At 36.2% G+C, this 27316-nt stretch overlaps 4 protein-coding genes and 1 long non-coding RNA gene across 8 annotated transcripts; 2 read left to right on the forward strand and 3 right to left on the reverse strand.

The window, feature by feature from the left end:
• Positions 1-11: 11 nt before the first annotated feature.
• On the reverse strand, positions 12-1188 carry LOC132196676 (small ubiquitin-related modifier-like). The gene is made up of 5 exons (XM_059619476.1): positions 1034-1188; positions 852-920; positions 718-795; positions 507-578; positions 12-444 (listed from the first exon to the last, which is right to left on the reverse strand). Exons 1-5 carry the CDS (start codon positions 1046-1048, stop codon positions 379-381), a joined length of 300 nt encoding a protein of 99 aa, XP_059475459.1. The 5' UTR covers positions 1049-1188; the 3' UTR covers positions 12-378.
• A 453-nt stretch (positions 1189-1641) lies between these two features.
• Positions 1642-8630, forward strand: LOC132197099 (forkhead box protein J3-like). Its single transcript, XM_059620168.1, has 5 exons — positions 1642-1733; positions 2256-2484; positions 3001-3124; positions 3184-3339; positions 3510-8630. The coding sequence occupies exons 2-5, from the start codon at positions 2327-2329 to the stop codon at positions 4122-4124; spliced, it is 1053 nt and encodes a 350-aa protein (XP_059476151.1). The 5' UTR covers positions 1642-1733; positions 2256-2326; the 3' UTR covers positions 4125-8630.
• A 676-nt stretch (positions 8631-9306) lies between these two features.
• Positions 9307-15383, reverse strand: LOC132197455 (uncharacterized). 4 transcript variants are annotated; one of them, XM_059620755.1, is made up of 10 exons: positions 15242-15383; positions 14289-14359; positions 14190-14225; positions 13105-13239; positions 12889-12915; positions 12645-12793; positions 11598-12555; positions 10829-11024; positions 10407-10775; positions 9307-9939 (listed from the first exon to the last, which is right to left on the reverse strand). In XM_059620755.1, the coding sequence occupies exons 2-7, from the start codon at positions 14352-14354 to the stop codon at positions 12486-12488; spliced, it is 483 nt and encodes a 160-aa protein (XP_059476738.1). In that variant the 5' UTR covers positions 14355-14359; positions 15242-15383; the 3' UTR covers positions 9307-9939; positions 10407-10775; positions 10829-11024; positions 11598-12485. The 4 variants fall into 4 exon arrangements, with proteins under 4 accessions (XP_059476738.1, XP_059476737.1, XP_059476735.1 ...); XM_059620754.1 differs by having other exon boundaries at positions 11128-12555; XM_059620752.1 differs by having other exon boundaries at positions 9308-9939; positions 10829-11055; positions 11128-12555.
• On the forward strand, positions 11718-26167 carry LOC132197457 (uncharacterized). Its single transcript, XR_009441851.1, has 3 exons — positions 11718-11840; positions 17302-17436; positions 25263-26167. It is a non-coding gene; the product is annotated as an uncharacterized LOC132197457 (long non-coding RNA).
• LOC132197454 (uncharacterized) lies at positions 17007-23088 on the reverse strand. The gene is made up of 11 exons (XM_059620751.1): positions 22357-23088; positions 21549-21592; positions 20320-20549; positions 19354-19632; positions 19256-19288; positions 19123-19164; positions 18926-19065; positions 18719-18861; positions 18230-18431; positions 18055-18159; positions 17007-17996 (listed from the first exon to the last, which is right to left on the reverse strand). The coding sequence occupies exons 1-11, from the start codon at positions 22393-22395 to the stop codon at positions 17751-17753; spliced, it is 1503 nt and encodes a 500-aa protein (XP_059476734.1). The 5' UTR covers positions 22396-23088; the 3' UTR covers positions 17007-17750.
• Positions 26168-27316: the final 1149 nt, after the last annotated feature.

Consider the following 27316-nt stretch of genomic DNA (forward strand, 5'->3'; position numbering starts at 1 on the left):
AAACCATTAAGTTGTTTTAATAAAAGGATAATTTTATTTTATTTTTGAAGTTTGTTTACACATTAGTCTTGGATGTGGTTAAATTCATAATTGTTGAATGAGAAAGCTGAGCTTATTTTAATTAGAACCTATTTGTGGGTACAAATGAAAAGAAGATGAAATGCACTGTTCACCTCAAATCCATGGAATCAAATATGGTATGCAACACTTGATTAATTTTTCTGTGAACTATTGCTAGTGATCGTAGTCATCCAAATTATAAATATATAGACACAAATTGTCCAACCGTGTTCCTATTCCTCCGCTTCTATTTAACCCCAACAAATTGTCACTTCCGGAGGCAAGGCATTCATAAGGAACACTTAACACCTAATCTTGTTAATTCATTCTGCCGCCGGTCTGTTCCTGGTAAACTTCAATCACATCGTCATTTTCCATCTCCAGCTGCAATTTTTGAAAGTGGAAATGAGATTTTTTAACAAAATGATGTGTTTGCTGAAATGTACCTGCTTAGGGGTCTCATCATCATTGATTCGCCTTCCGTCGAAGAGGAATCTAAGTGAGGTGACTGGCACACCCTGGAAAATTAGAAAACCACATTTTCAGCATTCAAAAGGCATGTATACAAAAGGAAGGTGTTTTTAATGGACGAAAAATTGCGACGAAATTCTTCAAAGAAAAGTGCGTGTAAAGTAAAGGCGTGCTAAGCTAACTCACCACTCTCTCACTGTAGGACTTTTTCAGCTTGCCCATTTGAGTGGTCATTTTGACCCTGAAGTGTATCTCATTGGAATCCTGAAATTGCAAATCACATAAGAATTTTCCCAGAAAAGCGGAAACAACCAACTCACGTTGCCAACGACTTTGAGCTTGATGTACTCCGAGTTGCTGTCGCCCGGACCGGCGTCGGGTTTGTTATCCTAGAAGCATGGTTTACAAATTTTACATAATCAGTTTTCAGCACGCGTTCTGCTTGATTATTTTGCAGATTGACTTAATATGGACGTAGCTGATGGTTCCGTCGATAATTTACCTGGTTATCAGCCATGGTTTCTTATTTGCGCTGGTATTACACGCGTACGAGCAACGAGGCGGCGGACGAGAAGGTGGCAGTCACAAACAATCCACGAACCAAGATGGCGAAATTTTGCTTGCCCGCGTCTTTCTGGTTGTGGAAAACGGCACTGGCCTTCTAGTGGCGCTCTCTTCCAATTGAAGAAATCTACACTTTAAAAGCGCGTGTTTTAAATTATTTAAAATTGGGCTGTAATATTAGTTTTCAAAATATTATTATTTGTAATTAAAATAACATGTAAATGTAATTTAATTTCTTTTACGAAAACATAAAATATCCCGTTGATTTTTTTTCCGTTTCTTCACGTTTCTTTTTTCTTTATGCATAATTATGTATAATGTTTTATGTTTTGTATAATATTTCTGTTTTCTCGCTTTTTGAGTGAATCGTCTGTCGTCTGTGAATAAAATGCATATTATCATTATTATATATTATGTAACTATGTACTTAGTAAAAATATTACATTATGTAAGTTTTGTCTTAAATCTTTTTTGGAAGAGGTGGTATTATATATATTTTGGCGAAAAGGTGTTGTTGATTTTAGTTCTCAAAATCGCTTCAGAGGGCTCTGAGTGCACTACGTGGCTTCCATCAGTGGAGCAAGTAGGAAGGAGTGCATCAGCTGTCATGATTATCGAAATGAATCTATATTTCGAAGGTAAATTTGCCAAAATTTCGCAAGTTAACCAAAAAAATTGATGTTTGTGAAGTTCAGTGATATGTGATCAGTTCATTATCAGTGAAATTTGTCCACCAAGTTCGCGAAATTGTCTAAAAACTGGTTTATTTACACCTGCACTTTGCGTGTCCTCTATTGTTTTATTTGAATTGTGCAGATGAAAATACACGGTATTTATTCGAAATTAAGTGCAAATCAGCACCCTGGAGTCTCGAGAAAGAGTACATAAAAATTAATTCCAATTCCAAACGTTTGCCTGTGGAATTTACGCCAAACTAGGTGGCAACAAAAACCCCGCCGTAAACGGAACCTCCTAATCCCTAATCTGTCGCTGATAAGGTGCCCAATTGTGGTTTCAGCCACAATTGGAGTCTCCAAAAACCAAGAAAGAGTGATACTTTAAACTCTGTTATAACTCCCGGTCAATGCTTCGGGGTTCCCGTGGTTTCCACAGCCAGTTTTTTGAGCGACCTAGATTTTAACTGACTTGCTGAATTTCAGGTGTGGATTTATGAGGACTGCAATAAGGGTCAGTTTCTGCCGTGGATGTTACTTATCATGTGATACAAGAGATGGCCGAACTGGATCGTAGCCTGACAGCAATTGACTGGCTGCCGTGCATGAACGCTCAGCGAGCTGCAGCTCCTGAAGCGATAGCACCCATCAATGCCATCAAAGACGCAGCCTCCTCCTCGCCTAATAGGGTCAAAGACGGCAAACCGCCCTATAGGTTTGTTCAGTTCAAATCTTGCAAGTCAAATTACATAGGCCGTCAAGAAAGGGTCATTTGTATTTTGTCCTATCATATCAATTTATGAAGGAAGTTAGAAGTTGATAAGAAAAATGCTTAATTTTTTGTGGTTTTTCTATGCACTGTGAAAGTTTGTGTGAAAGTAATATTTATGAATTTAATTTTAATAAGATTTCTACTATAGGCCTCTTACTGTAACTAGGAGCGACCAAAATTATTTTCTAAAACTTCATTCAAAATTCAATAGCTAAAATTATTTTGAATGATATTTCATAATATTAAATCTAATTTTTTTTTAATTATAGTCATCGTCATTGGTTTGAAAACAATTTTTGAAGAACCCAAATTTAAAAGAAATATAGTAATACTTAAACCTGCTTAAACCAAAATCTACGTACAAAAATTGGCTATTTTGAATAATTTTAAAAAAGGGATCTTTGTTAGTTGGATTGCCTAATAAATTTGTGTTTCCATAATGGTCATTCTTGGTTTCAGCTATGCAAGTTTGATTCGACTTGCAATCAGCAATGCACCAAAACACAAGATGACTTTGTCTGAGATATACCAATTCATCATTGACCACTTTCCCTACTACAGAGAAGCAGGGACTGGCTGGAAGGTTCGTTTTTTGCTAGCCTGTGACACCAACTTTACCTTATTCCATGTGAAATCTTGCAGAATTCAATCAGGCATAATTTGTCCTTGAACAAATGCTTTACCAAAGTTCCTCGTTCAAAAGACGATCCTGGAAAGGGAAGCTACTGGGCGATTGATTACAACTACAGCCAAGACGACGGGTTCTCGAAAAAGAGAAAGAACTCTCAGCTTATGAGAGTGAGTATCGAATGTTATCTGTATGGAAAATATTTCATATCAAACATGTTATAAAGTCAGGATTATTTTACAAATTTAATTTAATGATGAAAAATAATACTACATACAGATAGAATATTGCTTTGTTATAATTTTTTGAAGTAATTTTAAATAATTAAATCAATTTCTAGGCATCTCCGTACAGTCCAGAGTGCAGCAGTAACAGTAGTGACTACAATACGGTGAGTCAGAAGCAGCTCAAGAACGCCCCTGGCATGTCGATAGACCACCCGAAGCCAGAATGGGCCTCCTCCATGCCTCCTCAGCACCAACAGTGGCCTCCGGACGCGCCTGGCCACTCGATGATGAATGGCCACTGGCGGGGTGACTGCGGCCCTCGGGTGCCCCCGGGCCCCACGCCGCACCACCCCATGCATCCGCACCCCCACTACCCCCCGGAGGAAATGGTGCCTCCGAGGGCCCTTGTCGAGGCAGGGTGTCCAGACCCGGCCGCCGAGTACGGACTGGGCGTGTCCGACTCGAGTGAGCTGTCGGCCGTACTTACGGGCATGCTCACTCAGTTCGGGGTCAATCCGGGCGCCGAACTGCAAGGGGACCTGCCCGACGTGGTCCCAGCTCAGCAGCAACAGCACTACAGCGGCCTGCCTCCGCAGCAGGACTGCCTGAAGCAGGGACCCATTTACTATGATTACCCGCAGCAGCATGCCCGCGTCGTCCACCAAGAGGCAAGCGGCCCTTACGAAAGGCAGCACGAGGAAGAGTTCAACTGGGACAAGCTTATTTGAGTTTGTGTCCATGGACATAGGGAAGGTGCCTGCTGGAAGAAGAGAATCGTCGAAAGTCCACCCTCCCCTGGATAATGCAAAACACACCAGCAGTAGAAGCCTCATGTTTCAAACTAAAAGTTAAATAACGGCTGATGGATTGAGCAGATTTTTACAACTGGCACTCTTAATAATTTCTGCGAAATTTGCCAGTTTCAGATTGGACAAATTTTTAGTGAAACCGCAAATTTGCTCATTCCGGACGCCGAAATTGATATGATAGGAGAAGTTGTCATGCCTTAAACATCATTACAAATTAGCATTGCATATATATTGAGATGAAGTACAATCATCGTAGTACACTATTAAGTTTCTCTTTGAGGATGAGTTGGTTATCTGAGACGATATGTCTGTTACGTTTTATGTGATTGGGTTGTGATGTTGAATGCTGTTGATGGCTTGCTTCTAGAGAACTGCGTCAGTTCTGAACAGGCATACAAGATTGATATAATTGACAAAGAGTATCTACAGATACAAACGATTTTATTTGATTTTTTTGTATGTAAACTGGTCTATGTTGTAGATTTAAATTTTGAGTACCTTGCTAATTTTATCGGCTCTTGGTAATCCGTTGGAAAATTGTTACACCTTTCTCTTGCGGCTAGCTGAAGAGAGAAGGAGCAACTTGAGGTTCAAATGTCAATTTTGTTACAGAAACAAAACAAAAACATGAATTAACAGGCCAGATTAGTTGCTCCGACCGCGTGCTACCTGAAGAACAAAATTTTTTGTCACCAGTACAAAGCATCTTGATGTGCCGCGTTGAATTTGTGTTTTCTTCTATCTTCTTCTTTACTTAAAAGGCCACAAAAAAGTTAAAGGCAATGTCATATTTGTTAAGTTGCAAGTGGATGAACTGAGAGTTGCTCAAACAGTACTTCTAGAGCTGGAATACTCATCCCTCCTTACCTCTCTTACACTTATTTTTCGTTCTTACTATCGATTACATTTCAGGCAACATGTTCCACCCACCTCTAATCCCTGCCACAATTTTTATTCAGTTATTTATTAATGTATTAACTCAATTTACTGTTATTTACGTACTGAACATCCCCAGAGTTCTCAGCGCACCGCAGGCCCAGAGGCTGATATTGTATTGTTATGTTAGATGGGCCTGACCTGATACCTCATTTTGTCCCTAAAGTCAAATCATACAATAGCCAGTCTGCTGCCAATTAACCCTTTCCCCCGATAGTTTTGACTCAATATTTGCTTAAACCCCCTGATGATTTTGACTGGGTTCTCGAAAGATTTAAACCAAAAATATTTGTATATTATATCTATAGTGCAAGTCAGAATTTTTGGGTCATTCCTGAGCCTATTGCAGTACTCGATTATTTTAATACATTCTTCACTTAACCACATTCAACCTTCTTTACATTATTTTATTAAGTCACAGAGGACTGGAAGGTAAAGAATCAATAGACAGTATAATTTATATATGCTTACAACAATTTTAAGTGACTAGTCAAGCATGTTTTCTATAATCCCAGTAGACATCTTTTTTATGATCACTATATCAGACTGCTAAGTACCTTTTGTTTTTTGTAATATCCATGCGCAAGTCAGTATCAATCCTGTCCGCCGTGCATGATTCTCACATTATATTGAGCTCGACAGGAATTTCAGCTGCCAATACTTAATTAAGTCAGTACAAACATATGTCGGGGAATTATAATTTACTTCTTATGATTGTCATCTGTTTGAAATGCTCCATTTACAATAATTTGCAACTCCCTTGTTTCAGTTTTCCATTTGTATTTAGCGTATTTTTTAAATGATTATTTTTGCTTCTTGGCTAGCATCAGATAGATTTTTATTATGTATATTCTACGTATTATTATTATTATTATTTATTTTGTAATGCGCTATATAGCTTTTATGATTGTATACGGGTTTAGTACTTTAATGAAATATAAATCTCCGTCTCTCTCTCTCTCTCTCTCTCTCATTTTAAAGGATGTGTTGGGTCAGTTAAAAGGGGGGAGTTGAAAATAGTATTACAACAAATTCTATGGGTAATGTGCAATCTCAGTAAAATTTTCAAGGGTCCTCTTCTAATTGACTTCTATGCGGCCTGTCCACATTATGGTTTTTTTTTTTTTTTAAAGCTCCTCAGTTATTTTTATTACAATTCCCTGTTTAGTTAACTGGCAAGTAATAATTTATTTGTCCTTTTTACACACAATAACTACATTTTTGTTACAAAACTCGTCCCTCCAAATGTGAGATTCACTCTCGCTGAAGATCCACAATTTTTGTTTAATCGCGAGCAATCAGTAAATTCATTCTGCATCCCTCAGAGATTAATTCTGACACTCTCTGTCAGTATTAAAACGGGTGCCATAAGCAGGAAAATGGCATTCAAAACTTAATCATTTAGTTTGCTATATTGATAAAAAAAAAAAACGCGTACTTTTGTGAAATTGCGAGTGAAAATGTATTTGCTAGGTTGCAGGGTTTCTGCTTCCTCTCTTTTGTCGTGCAATTTAGTTTGGCATTACAGTTAAAGAAACGCATCTGTCTTTAAATTTTAGATTTTACGGCACCTTTGAACAAGGCGAGGGTTGTTAATGGTTGATAGATTAGAAAAGAGAGAAGCACCTTCCGACTTCGGAATCAAGCTTCTTGGGCAGGAGGCAAAATTCGTAGAACAGTGCAATGATTAATATTGGTTAATTGTTCATAGTTATTGAGGAAACTTCTCTGAAACAATTAACAACTGTGATACAACAACATGTGGTTTAATTTTTTACAAAGCTTGCAAATATGTTAGAAGCCCTTAAATTTGTATGTTGTTCTTATGCAGTATCAATATGTTGAAAATATGAATTGTCCATCGTTAATTGGTTTTGTGAATGTTTTTTGAGTACAACAATATTTGATAATGTTTAAACTGATTCATTGTACAAGTGCGGTCATGAGAAAAAATAATCCAATATAAAATTTCATCTCTTGGCCAGCTTAACTTCTGGATACGCTTTCTCTTTGTATTTTGTTTGTCCGAATTATCATCAAGAATTAATTTGAAACAATCCACAGCAATGTAAAGTTCCCTGAAATTTGTATTGAACGTAAAAATTACAGTATGTATATGAGCTTGGGCTATTCCGTTGATCCCAAATCACTGTATAAAAGTAGCAGCAATAATCAACTTAATGAGAAGTTCACATTTTTTTTCACATTTAACTAGGGTGATTTATCCAAGTTCAAAATAATTTCCCTTTGTTATTCAAGTTCTGTAAATCCCAAAAAACAATCTAATCATAAAAATATTCCCATTTTGTTCTATGCTGCCTTTTATATATTCTCTTGTAATTAGAGATTAACACTGAAAACTCGAAACTGCAACTCTGTTATTATATTATTCACAAAATAATTAGCCTGATTAAAGCAGGCACTCTGGTGGATTAGGCCATATTTTATTGTTATAGCCATTGCGTTGATATGGCCCTCATAAACGAGTATTATTTGTATTATCACAACAATTACAAATGCCCCTCTAGGTGCATTGAGGATTTATGAAGAAAAAATCTACCGGTGCCTTCTCAATAGGCTACTATCGCGACTGACAAGTGTAGACCAATGTTGAACTTAGACACAATGAATAATTCTGGGACATATTCCAGAGAGTTAGAATTATCGTCACGAGGCAAAGGAAGTTTTCAATTACACATGGAGAATCTGCGAGTGTTCTGTTATGCCCCTTCAAAAATGCAAAGCTAGAAATTGGTTAAAATTCTGGAAATGAATATGAGCTCGCCTGTTGAATGTAAATTTATTATGGGTTTTATAACATAATTATTGCGTAGCGCTCTTGCAAATTTGAAGTAAATATAATGCAGGTTGCACATGTTAAAAGTGCAACGATAACCAAAGCGCCCCTCACTATGCTCCGATTTACTTGAGGCACTCCAATGCTGAAAAAGACGAAGTCTCTCTAAAGCATTAAAGTATTAAATTGATTTCTACATTAATCAGAACAAATTTTTCTTGGAGTTAAAATTCTTGTCGTGTTCAGCAGGATAACCTCATTTTTTACAATCTATTGAATTTGTCAAAATTTACACCGTACATGTTTTGAAAAACTCTTATCATTTGGAAAAGTTCTAATGTTTGTTAAGCGAACGACCAACATTCTGTCATTAAATGTGCGCAATTTGGGTATGCTTGAGAATGAAAAAAAAATTAAACTAAAACATTTAAATGATAATTATCAAAATGTGAAAAAGGGGTAACACATCATTGCTGGCATTGTAAAATTTGAACCGGTCAGTGTTTTCTGGTTCAAAAGAAAGAAAGTGCCACACGCTCCCTTTTTCATTGTGGACCTCACATGATAATTAAATTTTACATCTCGATTCAACATAATATTTATACAAGATATGAACATAAATGAATGATCTGTTTTGCACGAATTGTTTATTATAAATGTGTTTTAATAAAGATAACTTTGGTATTTATAAATTTGGTTGATTTTGATTCAGCATCCATTTATTATTAAAATAGATCAGATCCAAATTTTCTACTCTCTGTAGTGGATTATTTCCACAGCGTACTGTTAGGTCAAGTTTTAAGGGTCGGATGAAAAAATGAGAATTTTTTTATTACGACAGTCCAAAATTCATAATTTTCCTTTGGCTCACAAAATAAAAAAGCCAAATCTTGCAATCTTATATACCCATGGCTGACGCATCTCCTCGTAAACAGTCCGGGATATAAAACTTAACTGCAGCCCGAACAAATTTCATCAGCTAGAAAAACGTTCGAGTGCTTTCCAGCAGATCCAGAGAGCCATCCATGCGCGTCTGCAGCACATGTTGCGATAGCAGATGGCAAGCGTGCCATCTTTTATTATGTGGCACGCGCACTCTAGGCCTTTCCTAGTTTTCTCTGGACCAAAACTAACAGAGACCGCCGAGATGCGTTACACTTTATAATCTTGCCTCCCCGACAAACAACTGAGAACAACCTTTCCTCGGGCTATAATTTCAGCTGGGAGCAAAGTCGAGAAGAATTAAAAAAAAACCATTAAATAATATCAGAAGCGTTGAGTTGACAAAGTTCTGTAAATTTCAGTTTCACTTTTTTGCCAAGATATTTTGAAGAGACAGAAATGAAGTAGTTATATTTCTGTTTTTATTTCAAACTTATTTTAGTACAACATTCTGGTTTAAAATATTTTACAAAGAAATTTGTAAAGCAATAATTAAGTATACAAAAAAATAATAAATTTTATTTTTTATTTGAAAAAAAAAAATGCAACAATTCTCATCAGATTTTAAATGAGACACATCTAGGTGAGTTGGGTACAGTAAAGTTATTAAAGCATTAAAATTTTCAAAGTAAAACAATAATTTGAGTAATTTAATCCATAGGATTAATTCTTATTCTGGCGCTCCATAGTCGTCAAATTCAAAAATATTAACACGCTAACAAATAATCTTGTTTTTTGAAAAAAGAATCTATTTTTTTTTCAGATGATATAATGCCTAAATAATTAAATTATAATTTCCGCTAATAACATCATAATACAATAAATTTTGATATAAAAAAATCATCCATATTTTGTAAATAGCCTTCAACTCGCCTCCCATGAGCAGAACCCAAACGAGGGGGACTTGGAGGATTAAGTGGGCAGCCAATATGACCGAGACCGCTTTGACGCAGTAGGGCGCGAAGGCGAGTCGGATCACCAAACCAGCTCAGCCTCTGCATTGCCTCCGAATTCAGGTTCAGCCCGGCTTTGATCAAAATCACCGTCATCTAAATTTTCCTGGAAAGAATTTTTTAATTAACATTAAAAAAGGTCCAAGACGGGCCGAGTGACATTAATTGATATTAAATCATTTCTGAGTCATTTTAAAGTTCATTTACATATCAACTTAGGAAATTAAAGCAGTTTGTCTAATCAAAACTAATTTAAATCTCTCATTAAAAAAAACTTCATTTTGTGTTGGTCATACTCGAAAAATGTGTTGATAATGTGTATTATGTAAATTAAAATGAATGGACTGGCCTCCTTTGATGGCCAGGTTGCTTTCCGGTTAAAGCGAACTGGGCCTGAAGTGCCTGAACAAACCCCACATTCTTCCCAAACACGACGTTTGGCTGAAAATTTGTTTTTTGTGAAATTTTGTGGCTGAAAAATTATTCAAAACAACAAACGACTTTTGCCAGGGCAGCAAAACAAAAAATCCAACATTGCATCATACCAACAATGGAACAATGCGATAAAAGTACCTATGCATGTTGTTAAGCCTATCGGTGAGTCTGTTTTGTTGGCCAAGTTGAGTCTATTCAGATTTGGGCGGCGCGAACAAGGCCTCGGAAGGCCGTTTTGGGCAAGGTCCAGTTGCACCAAACTGCTCATCGACTCGAGGCTGGCTGGTTGGTCAGGGTCCTCTGTGTTGCCCTCATGTGCAAAACCGCCAGCATAAGTGCAGCGAGGGCAGTTGCCTAAATACCAAACTTTTCATTAAATCAAGCGCAAAATAATACCTGAGCCTGGAAGTGGCCAAGGGGGTTGTGGCTGAGGATCAAAGTCTTCTGGTTTCAGGGGGCAGCGGTCGGTGAGACCAGGGTGAGACGCTCATTGGCACACCAGCAATGCTGAAATTAGGGACAAAAATGAAAATCATGTTGCTTTTGGCCTTTGATTGCACCTGTTTGTGGCTCAGGTTGAGCACCAGCAGTGACCTGGCTGTTTCCATTGCGGCAGAAACCTCCCTCAGGTTGTTGTGGCTCAGTTCCAGGGTGGTCAGTTCTTCCAGCTTGAAGAACTCCGCAGGCACGCCCAAGGTCTTCAGTTCGATCCGTCGCAAATTCAAACTCCGAGGGCATCTCAGGTCTGTTGACTCGCTATAGGTTTGCTTATCTTTTAATTAACTTCCTAAACATCAACATTTTTCAAGATACATAAATTATTATTTAAATTTAATGAATCCAAAAATTAATGTCTTACAATTACAAGTTTCTCTTTTTCTTCAGGAAATAGGAAACGTTGAGAAAATAATTTAGTAAAATTGAAGCATCTCGGAGCCAGTCATAAGATTCACGGCGGTGGAAAACTCGTCTCCATGCAAAAATTGAACAGAGCAAAAAAATTATATTTAAATATTTTTGGATAATATCTGCAAGGAGGAACTTTTTCGTCAGTTTTCAGAAGCGAGGAACAATTATACTGAAGTGAAAAAATATGAATTTCTTTTCAAAATAATAAATGTTTTTCTCAATAAATTTAAATTTGTTGCTGCCAAAACGGATTTATTGGCAATTTCAAGTATAGGCTAATAAAAGGAGGCGATGGGCGATGTTGCACACATGCTTTTAATTCGCCTGTATCTCATTTTTAGGGGAAAATTTGGAGGCAGAAAATCGAACAATGGGGCAATTTAAATAAAAGACGCGAGAATTTAAATAAATAATACTCACCCTGCAACATTATTCGTAAGAAATCGACGCCTCTGACAAACGGAGACCCTCCAGTGCTTGCCATAAATGTATTAAATTTTTCTTTGTTCAGGGGGCGTGGTCAGCGATAGTATTAATTAATCAGTGGTAGTAAAAGCAAATAAATGGCAAGAGGCAAAAAAGGTTGAGGGTGTTTTGAAAAAGAGGTGCTTTGGCTTTATACCAACGAACAAGGAACCTACAAATGCACACTTATCAAGAGGCGTAAGTACCCTAGATCCTTACACCCCTCAGGAGGGGCTGACCCTTGGAAACATTAAATTTCGCGAAGGATAGAAAATAATTAACTCCTCCCCGCCATCTTGCTCCTGCGAGGCGCGTTTGTGGAAACAAAAAATAAAAGCCCCTTGATCATGCCTCTGGCATGCGAATCATCCTTACTGGAATTTCGGCTTGTTTCACGTGTCCTGTGTATTTGCATGAGAGGTATGCAAACGTAAACCGACTGATCGCTCTCTGATTTTTGCTCTAATTCCTCCCTTCGAGCCACGAAGGCACCGCTCGAAGTGCGGAAGAAATCGCGGCTTGAGTGCAAATTGCAGCGCGTTTCATGGTGAAACCCTTCGTCGCACTTAAGGTCGTGGCAAGGGGCAATTTTAATTTACTTCAAGATGCGGCATGTAATTTTGCATAAGTACGTAAATTTTCAGATATTTTGAACGAGCAGTTTTGAAAAATAAAATATTATCAATGATAATAAATATGAGCGCCCAAACGACTGACAATGGTTATCTTCGGGGGATATGAGAGTTAAAAATAATAAAATTAGGCTTTTTTGGGCTAAATTGAGTACGTTATATTTTAGCTTATTTAAATTTGGAAGTAAAAGTTGTTAAGAATTTTCATTATCTATTGGATATTATCAATGCAAAAAGGGTGAATGACTCTAAGACGATGAATCATTGGACTCTCCAGCGGCCTGAAATTGAAGATGTCAAGGACAAAATTGATTTGACGTAACTGATAATTGGATATTGTTGAAAAATGTTTAATTAAATTGTGACTCACGGCTGGTCACGCGTGTCCCATATTTGGAGGACAGCCTCGAGGAGCGCCTTTTGGCCGCTTTCATCGGTCTTCCCTTGTTTGAGGACAAATCTGCGGCTGAGATCAGCAGCCAACTCTTTCATCTCCATCTTTGTGGTGACCCACTTGCGCTAATGACGAAATACGTTATTTTAGCAAAAAACGGTGGCAATTATGGCACCTTCTTTGTGCCCTTAACAATTTACTTGTATTTTTTGTATCTTACCTCTTGATTGCCGGGTTGAGGCTCGGTCTGCGGGTGGTGCACATGCAATTTGTTCAAAATGAGAATCAGTTTATAAATCAAATTCACGCTCAAAAGAGGATGAAACTTGACTGGATCATAATTATAATACAGCATAATACAGACTATATATTTGGTTAAAACGAAATAAAAATTGTACAAAAAAATGTAAAATAATTTGAATAAAATTCATCTTGCCTTTTCATTGGAGGCAACGCCAGCGGCTGTTCCGCCACGGGTCTTAGCCGCAGCTCGGGCCACCGCCTTTTTAGGGGCACCGGCCGCCTCCTTAGCCGCTGCTGTCGCAGATCCTCCAGCCGCCCATTTGGCGAACTTTTAGGTAAATAATCAAATATAGTTATAATATTTGTGATGCACATTGAGAGATTTCAATTTGGCACCACCGAAGTAGAGCTTTTTGTTTGCTTGACAAAATCACGGACATGATATATCAAAATATAAATCTATGTCTGGCTCAAATTTTATTTACTGAGCTCGAAAGAATTAAACTGGCAATTGGTTTTTTTTGCCAGCATCTTTTAAAGCTCTTTTCATACAAAAACATTTACATCGTCGCTGGTCCTTATGAACGGAAAAACTACATGACAAAAATTGTGCACGGATAAAGAAAAGGTGTCTGCGTCACAATGCTAAAATTCCAAATTCCTTTATTTTTAAAAATGTTTTTTACTTGAGATTTTGAAAAATATTTTCACATATTTTGACTCCTAGTTAACGATTGGTTCCAGGAAAGTTTGGATTTTTACTCTACGACAATTGGCCGCAAAGTTGTTAATTTTCATTTATTCAATCATAAAAATCTTTTTAATTTTAGTACATTTTGTTATTATTATCGTAGAGCTGAAATTCAAACTTTCCTGGAACCAATTTTTGAGCAGGAGTCCAAATATGAAAAAATATTTTTCAAACTGCAAAGCAAAATCCCCATAAAAAATAAAGGAATTTCGGAATTTAGGCATTGCAACTCAGCCAGCATTGATTGACAATTTATTTCTTTTTAAATAATAAGCGGCGAAATATAGGTGAGCAAATTACGTGCCAGTCGTGGCTTCCTAAGTAAAAGCCGAGAATGAAGCCGCAGTGGGCCATTTTCATGTATATGGTGATCGCTTTTTATCAAAACGAAAACGCAAGGCGCCACTTCTAATATGTTTTTGAGAGCGCTCTTTTTCCACGCTCTTCGAAAAAGCTCTTGCTCGCCAAAAAAAAATATTAACGCTCGCGTGGTGTGCAAATTAAGAGACCTTGATTTGAATTACTACCTGTTGTCTGGCCCTCTGTTTTGCCAAATCGGTTATCTGGTGTTAAAAGCAAAATCATTAGAAATTCGCAGGCATATATATAAAATTATCCTGAAATACCATTTCTTCGACGCCGTCTGAAGACAGCGTATCATCAGCAGAGGCTGTATCCCTTGTTTTTGGCATGATTCCTAAAATTGATGGCAATACTTAACAATTTGGAAATTTTAAAGGAAGATTATGTAATAAAAACTTAAATATCTGTCCAAAAAGATTAAAAATTAACAACAATCAATTCTAACAATATCGTCGATGAGCTAACTAACGCACTGCTCGCTGACTTTACTATATTAGTAAATTATTCACATTATAATTTCTTTTGTGTAATCACGTGTGCCGATTTCTTTAAAAGCAGATAAGAAAAATTTGCACTAATTTGCTAATACGCAATCTATCCAGGTATCAATTTGTGACGGCGATTCCGAATATGCATTATGCAAACAAAATCTCAAAATCCAAAGTAAAAGCAGTCCAAGAGATTAAGGAATTTTAGAGTTCATTAGGAGGGCAGGAAAATGAATTTTTTCTATAGAAAGGGAATGAGAATGTGAGCAATTTGCTTAATATCAGTGCCGCAGTCCAACTATTCGCCGCAGCGAATGCAAGACTGGTTGCATATCGACGACCGCGGCCACGATAAATCTCGATTGAAATGTGGCGAACTGGCGAATCGTATTTGGGTGGATAAAGTGATTCGCATTCCTCTGCCAAATACAGGCACACTGCCTTTCTTGCATGCGCCCGGTTTGGGAAAAAATGTGCGCACTTCTATAATTTAAATAATTGAATTTTTTTAGTGCTTAATTTGAGAAAAATGCAGTTTAGCCTCAATTTATTTTCGTCGGTCGGTATAATTTAATAAATTCAAGCTAGCAACCGCGCCACCGGACGCCTAAAAACACAGAGCGCTTAAATATTTTCCTTGCATTTATGAAAAAAATTGGAAAAATTACGCACAAACTCTTAAAAATGATCACAATGAAAGAAAAATAAGGAGCAAAAGTGACACTTACTTCATCAAATTCGAATCTGACAGGTGCTGAAAGGCGACGCAACCAAAGAACTGCGGTGAGCCCGGCGAGGCTCGAGAGCTTGTCGTCGTCTCCGTTTTATGCGCACGCATCCCCATCCTCAGTTTTACGCTGCAATCTCGCTCGTCCCGTTTCTTGCCACGTTTGGCAAATAAATGCAAAAAATAATCAAATTTTTTCAAAAACAGTCGCGGCATAGTTCGCTTTATCCTTAAATACGTCTCTCGCACCCCCTTAAGAGCGAATCTTTTTATGACTCATAATTAGAGGGGTTCATGGTGATTTTTTTTATGAACAATTTAATAAACAATTTAATCTAACATATTATCTTTGCTTCTTTCCAATTAATTATTATTATTATCTCTACTCTACCAGACACAATGTTTTATGCTGGACAACTCGACTTTTGACAAATTAAATGGCGAATTACGTCAGCAATTTTTAAAAAGAAGCAAACCTCCAATATTTTGAAAGTTAAAGTAAATACAATGTATTTTTGCGTGTTCTTTCATGTGTGTAGTACATAAAGTGAATAATTAAAAAAAAAAAGATTTAATTCAAAAGATTTCAATTGATTGAAAGATTCATGTCGTGACCAATGTTTTTAGAACGGAAGGGGAAAAGTAGAATTTTGAGAATAATGATTTAAAACTTTTAATATTTCTGAGCAATTGCCATGTTAATAGCCGCCTGAATGGAGTTCTCTGAAGCTGAAAGCACTCAATCGAGTTTGACAAATTCAGGTCCTGCCCAGTGATTTTAGAAGCGAAAGGGAGTAAAGTAGAATAATTATAATTTAATTATTTTAGATTAAATTTTTTTCAGTTTTACGTTAATATCATATTTTCATATTCTGAGTGAGCGCAACTTTTTTTGCCATTTGAGCAGCAGGTGAGCCATTATGCAAAACCCATCTGGGCGCTTCTTGAAATTATTTAAATATTTATTCATTTATATTTTTAATATTAAGGTTCGTTTAAATTTTCATGCGGTCTTTTGACCTTTAATGAATAAGTACTTTTTAAAAGCTAAAACAACCCTATATTTTTTTCCAAAACATTATTAGAAACAGTCAAATCGATCTTCCAGATTAAATAATATAAAATACATAATTCTAATCAAAATATTATTATCCTATTTGAGTACAACCAATTTTTTAGGAAATCGATTTAATTTCATCAAAGAAATAATCACCTTGATCCCCTCTCATTATGAGTCATAAGGGGGTGCAAAAGACTTATTTAAGAATAATGCAAATTATAAAAGCCATACAATTTCCTTCAAAATTAAATAATTCAAATAGTTTTATAATTTCCAATATTAAAAACCGAAATAATAAAACTATGATGTGTCCGGGCTTTTAGCCTCCTGAAATGTGTCTACTGAGGCTAAAAGCATTTAACCGAGTGATATAAAAGCATCCGTACCAGAGGATTAAGAAGCCAAAGTGAAAAACTTTTATTTTGACAAATAATTATACTTCAAATTTTTATTATTTTTTTATTTTTATAATATATTGAGACACTCCGAGACCCACCGAGACCGATTATTTTAGACGCAACGAAATTGTTTCATTATTTGAAAAAATTGCTTATATTGACCTAAAACCCACCGAGACCGGTCAAGACCACTGAGACCCACCGAGACCTATTTAAGAATCACACAAAGTATAAAAATTATGATATATATTTTCATCAAAATTAAGTAATAAATTTAATAATAATTATATGAATACATAATGGTATGAACTTTAATATTAAAAACCATTTGAAAATCACTGTAAGCATAATCAAATTAAATATAAATAAATAAATGGCCCAACTAATAAAATTGACAACGAAATAGATATGGAAATGGAATGGCCGCGTAATAGAAGTCGTTATTGAAAAAAGCGACGAAATAGAATGGGTTAGCAAATGGAAAATGAAACAGAAGTGGAAATGGAACGATTCTATCTACAGAACCAGACTCCAGTAGAAAAGACAGCTTTGTCAAAATAATCAGAAAAGTAATTTTTAGCTTGCGTTTCTTTATGGTTGCAGCCAACAAGTGGTTCTTCCCTGCGGTGAAGGGCGAGGTGCCACACTGGGGTGCGTGACGTATGAATTTGATGTGGATGGCACGCGCATTTTGGTGTTTGTTGGCATGGTCGGGAAACGAGAAACAAAAAGAATAAGGTAAGTGAACAAGATAAGGTTGACTGCCCAAAATTACTCCAATATGACTTCTGTAAGAGGCAGGCCCTGACCTTTGTGAACGTTCACTTATTTTAGCGGGTTTTTTTTTCAATGACAGTGACTTTCATTTATAAGCATTAAGAATTTGGTGTGAATTTTTTTACAAATGCAATTGATTTAAACGAGATCCGGGCAATTTGTGAATTTGATCGAAAATGTATTTGTACGAGAGACCTCAGCCCTCAGCCAGCGGCGCCAAGCAGTTGAGAGCAGGCTGGGGAAAAATCACAAGATTCTGGACCAGACAGAGAGTCTCAACGGAGGTAGAACACCAGATTGAGTCTTCCTGAGTTAGCAGCATAGTTATCAAGGGATTGAGCATTGTCTGGCTCATTTGAGTCCAAAACAGACCACAATTCAGGGTTGTTGGAGCGGCTTCTTTCGGGCGGCATCAAAGCAACGCAATGCCTCTGGTTGTCCTTTTCGTCGTAAGTCACTATTGCCGCTCGGACCTGGTACCGGGTCTCTCCAATTCTGATCTTCTCCGTAATTATCCGTTCCTGATAACAAATCTTGCATATAAATATGTTTATCAAATTGGGCAAACTTGGCTCCCACTTGGAAGATGCTGGCGATTTCGACTGGATCATCCTGACTTTGAGGTACGGCCACTGGAAAGCCGAGCTGGTTGAGTCGCAAGTGGGCAGTGCGGTTTCCATCGCACTGCGTGTGCAAGTTAAATCACATTAATTCACATATATACATATATATTAACTTATTTTGCTTAAATTACCCGAGGGCAGGCAGAGGCTTTAGGTTGTTTTCCAACTCGTAGTTGATTAAGCTGAGAGAGTTCAACAAAGTGGAGGGCCGTTTTGCTAAATATTTTGCACCTGTTGCAGTACTGCACTTGTTCACCAGCTTTCCATTTTAACTGATCCATAAGCTCATTGGGTGCCACTTCACCATGGACCACAAGGCCTTTGGCCTCTTTGCTGAAACCGGGAGCAAAATAGAAAAATGCAAAATGTTCACAAAATAAAGCAAAGAGCACACGTTTTTCTCCGCTGATCACTTCCAATTTTTATGTTGCAAACTTTTTCAGAAAACTAATTAAATATCTTTCCGACATGAAATTTTTCTCAAACGCCGATTTGAAATATTAAGGAAAATTAAATTGGTTGGTTTGGAAATTTTTTAATAAACGCATAAACATTTTAATTGTCTAACAAAATTAAAAAAGAAAGAAAAGAATTGCATAATAAAATAAAATTTCACTCACCAGAATTCAACGAGCCGCAGTGAATGGTACTGGAGGAAACAGTCTACATTTGATTTTTCGCCATCGACGGCCAACGAGATGAAGTGATGGAAAGCCATCGGGCTGTTTTCCCTGATCACGGATTTTGCCCAGTCTCGATGGCCCTGCACAAAACATAAAGAGGTCAATTTACGGATTCTTCGAGCAGAGGTCAAAGGGCTTTGTTACCAGCTTGATGAGTTCGAAAATGGCGTTGAGAATCGAGCTGTAAACGCAGCGGGAGGTCACGAAAACCCATTTGTCATCCTCTCTCCTGAACCAGGCGCAATTGCTGAGGTATTGCTGATTTTCCCACACACGGGTCACCTCTACAGAGAACAAAAAACAATTTTTATATTCCAGTTTCACTACTTTTCACAGATTACCTCTTGGTGTTTTGTCAGGCTCCGGTAGGTCAACGAGTGGCTCTATTTAAAAAGAAAAATTTAATTTTAAATCCAACTTATTTGAAAAATTTTCATAATTGTTTGCTACAGATTGGAGAAGAAAAATTCGTACCTTCTGCAGGTGTGAGAAATATGGGTGGCCCACCTATTGAAAATTTTTTCACTCGTTAACAAAATTGATTAAACAATTTTTCATTTTTAAAGACAAACCGTGCTCAACAATGTAGTCATGGTTGAAAGAGAGGTCGGCCGGCTCAGTGTTTTCTTCCTCAAGCTCGTCATCATCGTTGGTGGCCTCGTTACCCTCATTAGTCTCCTCCTCCTCCTCCAACTTTTTGCCTTCATCAGCCTGGTCCGATTCTTCACCTTCATCGGCCTCCTTGTCCAACTCGTCGACCTCCGACCGGTTCATTTCTTCCTCCTTGTCCACTATGTCCTCCAATGTCTGGTCCTTCTTTTCGTCGTAGATCTCTTTCAATCTTTGCAACACTATAGAGAAGAAATAGCAAGATCGACGCTCTTTAGATTCAATTGAAAGCAGAATTTGGTTAAATTTTTTGCTTTTTGATTGTAAGATCACTTTTACTTATAGTAGGAGATTTAAATTTACCGGCCAAAAAAAAGAAAGAAAGATTGGGCAAAATTAGTAGGCACAATTTAGTAAAAAAAAAAAACAATTTTTAGTGAAAATTTGTTGCAAAAAGCGTTGGAGCAGGGAGTGCGGGATTAAGTGTCGCGATATTTCACATGAAGCGCATCTTATGGTGATATCTTAATTTTTTTTTATTAAATTATTATTTTTATTCTCCAATTCCATTCAACATTTAACAATTGAAAAATTTTCGAAAATGCGGAAATGAGGATAAAATTTTCAAATTATAAAAGCAAAAGTACTGTGTAGCTCTGCGATTAAAAAAAAACTACACACGAAAATCAAGAAATTGCTAATTTAAATAATTAATTTGCCCCAGACTTGAAACTTAATTCTTAATTAGAATAATCAATAAGTATAAGGTAGAAAGTGGTAGAAAAGGAAGTTATTAAAAAGTTTTGTATTTAATCATATACGTGTGTATTTTACATCACATATCAATTTGTTTATTATTATTATAATTAATTATTGAATAATTTTGCTTTCAGTACTGATAAAGTAATTGATAGTGTTTTACAACTTACTCCACTTCAAATGTTCGCCAATTATTTTTCCTTCGGCAGCGCCTTTGGCCACTTGAAGTAGCATGGCTGCGCTTTCGTTCCTCTTTTTCTCGTCTACCATCTTGCAAAAGCAGTTAGTTGCAAGGAACGTTGCATCAAACTTCATGAACTCTTTGAGACAAAAGGTGGACTGCCACCAGGAAAATTTGATCACCTCCACGCAGAACTGATATTGATCTTTGTTCAGGAAGCTGAAAAAAGTTTTTTCTTCAATTAAAAATGTGAGAAATTATTTATTAATATTAAATAAAGCTTTGTTTTAGTTTCCATCCATGTGTGTAAATTGATATTGGAACAGTGTTGTTAGTCAAATTGGGGTAGTAGAGTGGTGCAGCCGGAGACAAGGGATGCAGCCAAGGCCTATAGTTGACATATTAGCACATTTTTGTGCACTCTCTTTACTTCTTTTGGAAATACTGTCTTGTGGGTAGAATTAAAATTAAGGCACCAGAGCTTTTTGTTAAATTAAGGGACTCACACACTCATCTGGTCAGGTTTATGGTCGACTTTGAATTACTGCTCTTTGTAACCGAGGTTTCAAAGCAATTCTCTTCTCCAAAAATACACAAAATAGTACCAAACATCCATCAAGTCCATAGCACATTATAATTTAATTTTAAATCACAATAGTCCAGATATTTTTGTCCTTTGTACTTTTGGTCTTCACATTGAAAATATTTTTTATTAAATATTTAATACTTTTAATTTTAACTGCAAAATAACTTTTTATGCTCGAAACATATATTTCCGAAAAGAACATACCCTGATACCCTCACGTGCCCTCACGCACGCATGCTTGTTTTAACAGTTTGATTTGTTAAATAATAGAAATAATATTTGTGAAAGCTTTTAAGCTTAAATCATAAATAAAAGAAAAAGGTAAAATAGCATATTAAAAATCAACAAATTATAATGTTATTAAATTCAGCTCAGTCAGACTACATTCTAACAAAAAGAACCGTCAATGGAAAGAGTTGAAATTTATTATTTGTGTATGAGGTATAATAATTCGGTCTCAAATTAATTTGAATTTCGCAATATATTTTCTGTTAGGACCAATATAAATTTGCATTTTAAGTTGTAAAAACTCCTAAAAATCTAATCCACGCAATACGTATTTTTTATGTTTAAACAAATTTAAAAAATATTTCTTGCTTTTTTCCAAATAAATTAAACAAAATTTGGCTCACTTGCGAAAAAGTTCCTCCTCTGGAAAGTCGTCAAGCTCGTCAGGCTGAAAAAGAAAATTATAGCATCATGTGGCATCATTAGATGAGCCATTAAATAATTTCTGCCAACTATCGATTGCATGTAGTGGGCAAAAAATTTTTTTAATTGTTATTGTCAATGAGCAACATTAAAAATTTGTTCAGCCGGAGTTCTTTACAAAAGTTAAAATACTAGCATGTAGTCGGATTTGAACGTCAGTCCTTCTATTTATGAGACCACTAACTTATTAACTGAGCTGCTCACACCAGTTATTGAAAATGTGTGCAAAGCCTTTTATTTGATTTTGCGTGTGATCCGTGGCGAAGGTTAAAGATTGATTGCAATGCAAAATATTCTAGTGCAACGCATTTTCTGACAGCATATATTTCTTAAAAATCGAGCTATTGCTTTCCATTAAAATGCGAATATACCGCTTATTAAGACTAAGTAAGTAAGTAAGCAGTAAAATGATTGCAAACTATGCTGCTCAAGGATATAATTAGCATTTTTAATTTTTATGAAAAATTATAATCTTTGAAAAAACGATATCTAATTTTGACGGAAAATAGAGTGTTAAATTCAATCAGCCTTACTTTTATTATTATTTTTTTCCATTTCTTCGTTCACTGAATTGAAAGCAAGCACATTATCAGAATTTAGGACCGATTTTACGTGGAGAAACCGTGCGAGAGAGAAAACCAATTGTGCCGCACTTTGTACGACAAAAAATATTCACCATCGACTAGTCCGACAACTAATTGAAATTAAATAAATTAAATAATTTCTTACCATAGTCCTTTCCACAGAAGTCAAGGTTGTGGCAGCCATCGTTTTGGGTTTTTGTTTGTCACTTACGAAATAAAACCTGTGTAGTTCGTACGCTAAAGATGTGGGCCTAGTGAGACAAAGGTGGCTGCCGAGCACTGCCTCAAGCCTAAATTCATTTCAACTTCAGCATTCCAAACAAGAATACTGAATCATATAATATGTATTTATGAGAAATGCAACGAATCTGCTGCGCGCCACTCTTATCAAGAGTGGAATTTTTTTGCAATCAAATTTAGTTCACCTTCCGCGAGCAACGTATTATTAAAGAATAATATTTTCTTGGGACAAAAGTAAATTAATTTTAGTGGTATGATTTAATTCTCTTAATCGTTTTCAGGGAGTGCGCAAACATAAAAATGTTCAATGAAAGTTGACGCTCACCCATCTATTTTAACCGCCGTATCAAAAAAATCAATTGATGAAAAATAATTATTACAAATAAAAATTAATTAACTTTGTGGTATGTTGCATTTTTTAATTCCCTTTATTGTGTTCAGGGAGTGCAAAAAGAAAAAAGTTCTACGAAAGTTTCTACAATCTATTTTAAGCGCCGTATCAAAAAAAATAAATTGATGAAAAATAGGATTAATTCTTATTTAACCTCTGGTGCGCCATAGTCGTCAAATTCCAAAATATTAACGCGCTACTAAGTAATCTTGTTTTTTGAAAAAAGTAATTTAATCCATAGGATTAATTCTTATTTAGCTTCTGGCGCCCATAGTCGTCATATTCAAAAATATTTTCAAACATCTGATTAATATATTTGTTTCAATGAAGAATAATTTTGCCCATTTATATCATTGACCTTTTTTTATGATAAATGTTTATCATATAAACTATTATTCTCTAGAGGGTTGAACAATGCAATGAAAAATGAAGTAAAAAATTGTAATACACATTTTTCTCTTTTTTATTTTTAATTTTATAGCCAAACCTTAATAATCAGGATTTTCAGTTAATATGTTTATAATAAATGAATGTCCTAAATCTTTTAAACCTGACTGTGAGATGATATCGTCGGCTACGCGGACAGATGGCCAGTCCGTCGCTCCGCTTTTTGACACAAATGGCCAGTAGCCATTTGCGCCGTTGGTACAAATGGCCAATTCGCATTTCCGGAGAAAAATTTTTTTTCTGCGCGAATATGTTCAAAAAGTCAAAATGCATCAGCCCACACGCTAAAAGTACCAACTTTACCCGTAGATGGCTCTTCTGTTGAGCCCGCAAGCAAGAAGTGCCATGAAAGCCACGCCCCCTCATGTGGTTTCCCATATCGCCGGATAATATGAATAAATACTTTTAATGCGTTTAATGTTAAAATTGGAAAAAATGATTAAAATAAAAAAAATCTTGAAAAAATGTATAATAAATATTAAAATATTTTACAATTTTCTAGAAGTAAAATCTCATTATTAGTTAATTACTAATTCAAATGGACGGACTCAATCAAACGAAGTGTTGCGAAGGATGCTCTCGTTGTGATAGACGTTTGCGCGAATGCAATCTTTTCTTTTTTTTTAGGACGCGTGAATTTAAAATATTCAAAATTTCAGCGATGAAGTTCAATTTAATCATGTATTTTTTGATAATGCTAGATTAAAATTAATTCCGTCTAGGAGCGGAGGTATTAATGTTTCCGCGAGAATTTTTTTCCGTCCATTTTAAAAATAGAGAAAAGTTATAAAAAATAATAACCTAAACAGAAAAATGTTGCCAATTAAATTTTCTACAATTTTTTTCATTGGCTTAGTAACGTCAAAAATTTTTTCACTTACATACGGAAGGCTCAAAGTCAAAATAATATTTTTTTTATAGCATAAGATTTTTTTAAAAATTTTTTCGAGATAGCCAATCAATTGGAAATTAAATTTTCACCTTCGTTATTAAATTTCATCAAAAAATATTGAGCCGTTTTAAAATAAGAATATAATGTGATCACCCTTCAAACTGCTTTTGAAGACGAGGGTGCCGTCAGAGCGCTCACGAGAAAGCAAAGTGCAACTTAAAAACGGTTCAATGTTTTTTGGTGTAATTTGGAAGCTAGATTTAAAATTAAATTTCCAATCGATTGGCTATCTCAAAAAAATTCTAAAAAATTTTATTCTATGAATAAAAATAATATTTTGACTTTTAGCCTTCCGTACATAAGTGAAAAAATTTCTGACGCCTTTAAGCCAATGGAAGAAATTGTAGGAAATTTAATTGGCAACATTTTTCTATAAAGGTTTATATTGTTTTAAGCTTTTCTCTATTTTTAAAATTGATGGAACAAAATTCTCGCGGAAACAATAATAACTCCTCTCCCAGACGGAATTTATTTTAAACTAGCAAATCAAAAAATTAATTATCTAATTATGAATCAACACTGAAATTTTAAATAATTTAAATTAACGCGTTCTAAAAAAATATTGCATTCGCGCAAACGTCTATCACAACGAGCATTCTTCGCGACACCTCGACTGACGGGGCGCCACTGTTGCGTCAACCAGCCGCTCCGCAGCAGAGGCTCCAATTTCGCCTTTATTTTCATATCAGCGGTGATGTTTCGTTTTTTGGAATAATTTTTTCACTAATTTAATTTCAATATCATCCTTAACCCTGAGTTAAAAAGTGGATTCTGAAATCTGAACATTCTCGCAGATAATCAGTTTTTTGCTTCTCCTGTAAAATTGGAAAAGCTGTCGAGTGGCCATTTGTACCAACGGCGCAAATGGCTAGTGGCCATTTGTGTCAAAAAGCGGAGCGACGGACTGGCCATCTGTCCGCGTAGCCGACGATATAATATAGCTTTTTTGCAATATAAATTTTTTCCAACAATATTATCACTTTCTTTAATAACGAAATTAACATTTAAATTATCTTTCCAGAATGTGAGGTTCTAGTGGTGAAGACTCAAGACGAATTATGTTTTTGAGCTTTGGAAAACTCTGCATTTTGACGGCAGCATGTTATTTCTCTGCATCGTGGGGGCCAAATGAAGCAATTTTATGTTCGTTTAGTAGATCAGGGGGCCTGGCACAAAGTTCGGTTATGGCTGCGAGATAAGACGCACGCAAAAGTGGTTTTCCAGCCTCTACCTGCTTCGGTGCGGAAAATGAGCCTCGGTGGAAATGGGCGCCGGCGGAATAATATCTCGGCATTTCCATCACGCCGCCCAAACTTTGTAATCTCGACTCGCGCGCGCTATCTGATTGACTGACTGACTGACATTGTGTGGCCCTAGCACACGTCGATAATGCAAATGGAATGGTCTCGGCTCCGAGCTGCACCGCAGGACGAGAGAGACATTTGCAGTCCTCGTCTTGAGCATGATGACACACATCACAATACACGTGAAGAAGAAAAAAGAACTTGATCGTGCAGAAATCGTGCAAAGTGCTTTTTACACGAGCTGAGTAAAATAATAATGGTGCCCTCGTCGTCAACTTTTTTACTGCCCCGCCGCGTGTTTCCCTCTCGCTTGGTCTTTTTATTTCCCATAATCAGTCAATTGCCTCGATTTAGAAACTATATTCGGTCAGCAGACGGTCACGCGCGCCACGATATATTCAGTGTTGAGAAGTTGCTTTATATTATTTCGCATCTTATTGAATTGCAGTTTTTATTTCCTTTTACAACTTTATACTTCGATTTTCTTTATTGCGTAATAATTTTCCAGCTGGTATTGAATTTTTATTATATCCAGAGGAAAATCAATTGCATATTGTTTTGGTATATCATGGAAAAAGATATTTACTTAAAGTGGCAGTAAAAAAATGTCTAAAAATTTTAGGTTAGTGATCATAATTTAATATTTTGCTAAACTATACATTTTAATTATTATCGAGTTAGAAAAAATTTGATTTTTATTTAAATTTTTGCATCAAAAATAACAAGCATGTAGAATAAATGAAGATACATTTTCTAATTTATTGTTTCAATAAGCTGATTTATGCACACAAGAAAATTCCCACCCCATAAAATGTGTGCCCTAGTTTTGTTTTTACTCCTCTCTGTGTTCTGTGTATAATATGAATGTGTGTATGAGGCTGATAAATCCACTTGAATAAGTAATTGGGCGCAACTCCCCGCTGAATCTGAGTAAAATCTGGCCAGCAGGCGCTCTTGCTTCTCTCTGTGCAGAACAAATTGTGGGCATGCAATAATATCTTGAGCGGCGAGCAGAAGCAGCAGAGCAATAAACTATGGGCAGACACATAAAACTGACTCGTGCCATGGGCGAAAAAGATTCGGTGCCAACTCTGCACGCTACATAACGACCATAATTCGCTGCAAAAGTAACGCACCCCGGCCGGCCCGACGATAAGTTCGGACTTTGCGCGAAAGGGCAGCGCGAGTGCCAGCAAAAGCTCGGAAATTAAAATCGATGCCTCGTCTCTCGAGGTTCCTTAGCCTTGGGCCGACCGACCGACCGCCGCGGTTTCGCCCAGTAAGACAACAAAACCGACCTGCGTCTTATCAGTTCGAGCGGATAAAAGTGAAGAGAAGCTAGGGCGAGAAAGTGGCCCTTTCCAATCCGAGCCCAACCCGCACTACGTAGTGTAAACATTCCGTCGAGAGTGTAAGCGGCTTTCATCTCAATCGTTTGCAAATATACGATTCGTATTTTGATTTGAAGAGCACACGAATATTCCTTCCCAGGGCAAATTTGTATTGTTTCAAAGTATAGCCCGAAATTAAGAATTGCATTCCCTAAAAATTTGTTTTGCTTATTTCATTCATTTAAATAATTTCCGTTTCAGTTTGAAATAGAAGCTAATATAAAAAAATAAATAAATAAAAATATATATTCAAATATTATATATCTTCGAGATTAAAATAATGATCGACTTTTTCAATATAAATAATAATTTTATAATATAACAATAAAATGTGGCTTAAAAATGAGAAAAATAAGACAGGATTTAGGTTCAACTTGTAA

Source organism: Neocloeon triangulifer, unplaced genomic scaffold, assembly GCF_031216515.1.
Source record: "Neocloeon triangulifer isolate White Clay Creek 2 clone unplaced genomic scaffold, ASM3121651v1 ptg000012l, whole genome shotgun sequence".
Lineage (NCBI taxonomy): Eukaryota > Metazoa > Arthropoda > Insecta > Ephemeroptera > Baetidae > Neocloeon > Neocloeon triangulifer.

What these genes read in the sequence shown, in the direction of transcription:
- LOC132196676 (XM_059619476.1), bottom strand. An exon ending in AGCTCAAAGTCGTTGGCAAC is followed by an intron (nt 796 to 851) that starts GTGAGTTGGTTG and finishes TTGCAATTTCAG; the next exon opens with GATTCCAATGAGATACACTT. An exon ending in AGTCCTACAGTGAGAGAGTG is followed by an intron (nt 579 to 717) that starts GTGAGTTAGCTT and finishes CTAATTTTCCAG; the next exon opens with GGTGTGCCAGTCACCTCACT.
- LOC132197099 (XM_059620168.1), top strand. Translation starts at nt 2,327, where the DNA reads ATGGCCGAACTGGATCGTAGCCTGACAGCAATTGACTGGCTGCCGTGC. An exon ending in AAGCAGGGACTGGCTGGAAG is followed by an intron (nt 3,125 to 3,183) that starts GTTCGTTTTTTG and finishes GAAATCTTGCAG; the next exon opens with AATTCAATCAGGCATAATTT. An exon ending in AGAACTCTCAGCTTATGAGA is followed by an intron (nt 3,340 to 3,509) that starts GTGAGTATCGAA and finishes ATCAATTTCTAG; the next exon opens with GCATCTCCGTACAGTCCAGA.
- LOC132197455 (XM_059620755.1), bottom strand. Translation starts at nt 14,354, where the DNA reads ATGCCAAAAACAAGGGATACAGCCTCTGCTGATGATACGCTGTCTTCA. An exon ending in GCGTTGCCTCCAATGAAAAG is followed by an intron (nt 12,916 to 13,104) that starts GCAAGATGAATT and finishes CACCACCCGCAG; the next exon opens with ACCGAGCCTCAACCCGGCAA. An exon ending in TGGGACACGCGTGACCAGCC is followed by an intron (nt 12,556 to 12,644) that starts GTGAGTCACAAT and finishes CTTCAATTTCAG; the next exon opens with GCCGCTGGAGAGTCCAATGA.
- LOC132197454 (XM_059620751.1), bottom strand. Translation starts at nt 22,395, where the DNA reads ATGGCTGCCACAACCTTGACTTCTGTGGAAAGGACTATG. An exon ending in CTTCTGTGGAAAGGACTATG is followed by an intron (nt 21,593 to 22,356) that starts GTAAGAAATTAT and finishes TTTCTTTTTCAG; the next exon opens with CCTGACGAGCTTGACGACTT. An exon ending in GCCTGACAAAACACCAAGAG is followed by an intron (nt 19,066 to 19,122) that starts GTAATCTGTGAA and finishes TGTTCTCTGTAG; the next exon opens with AGGTGACCCGTGTGTGGGAA.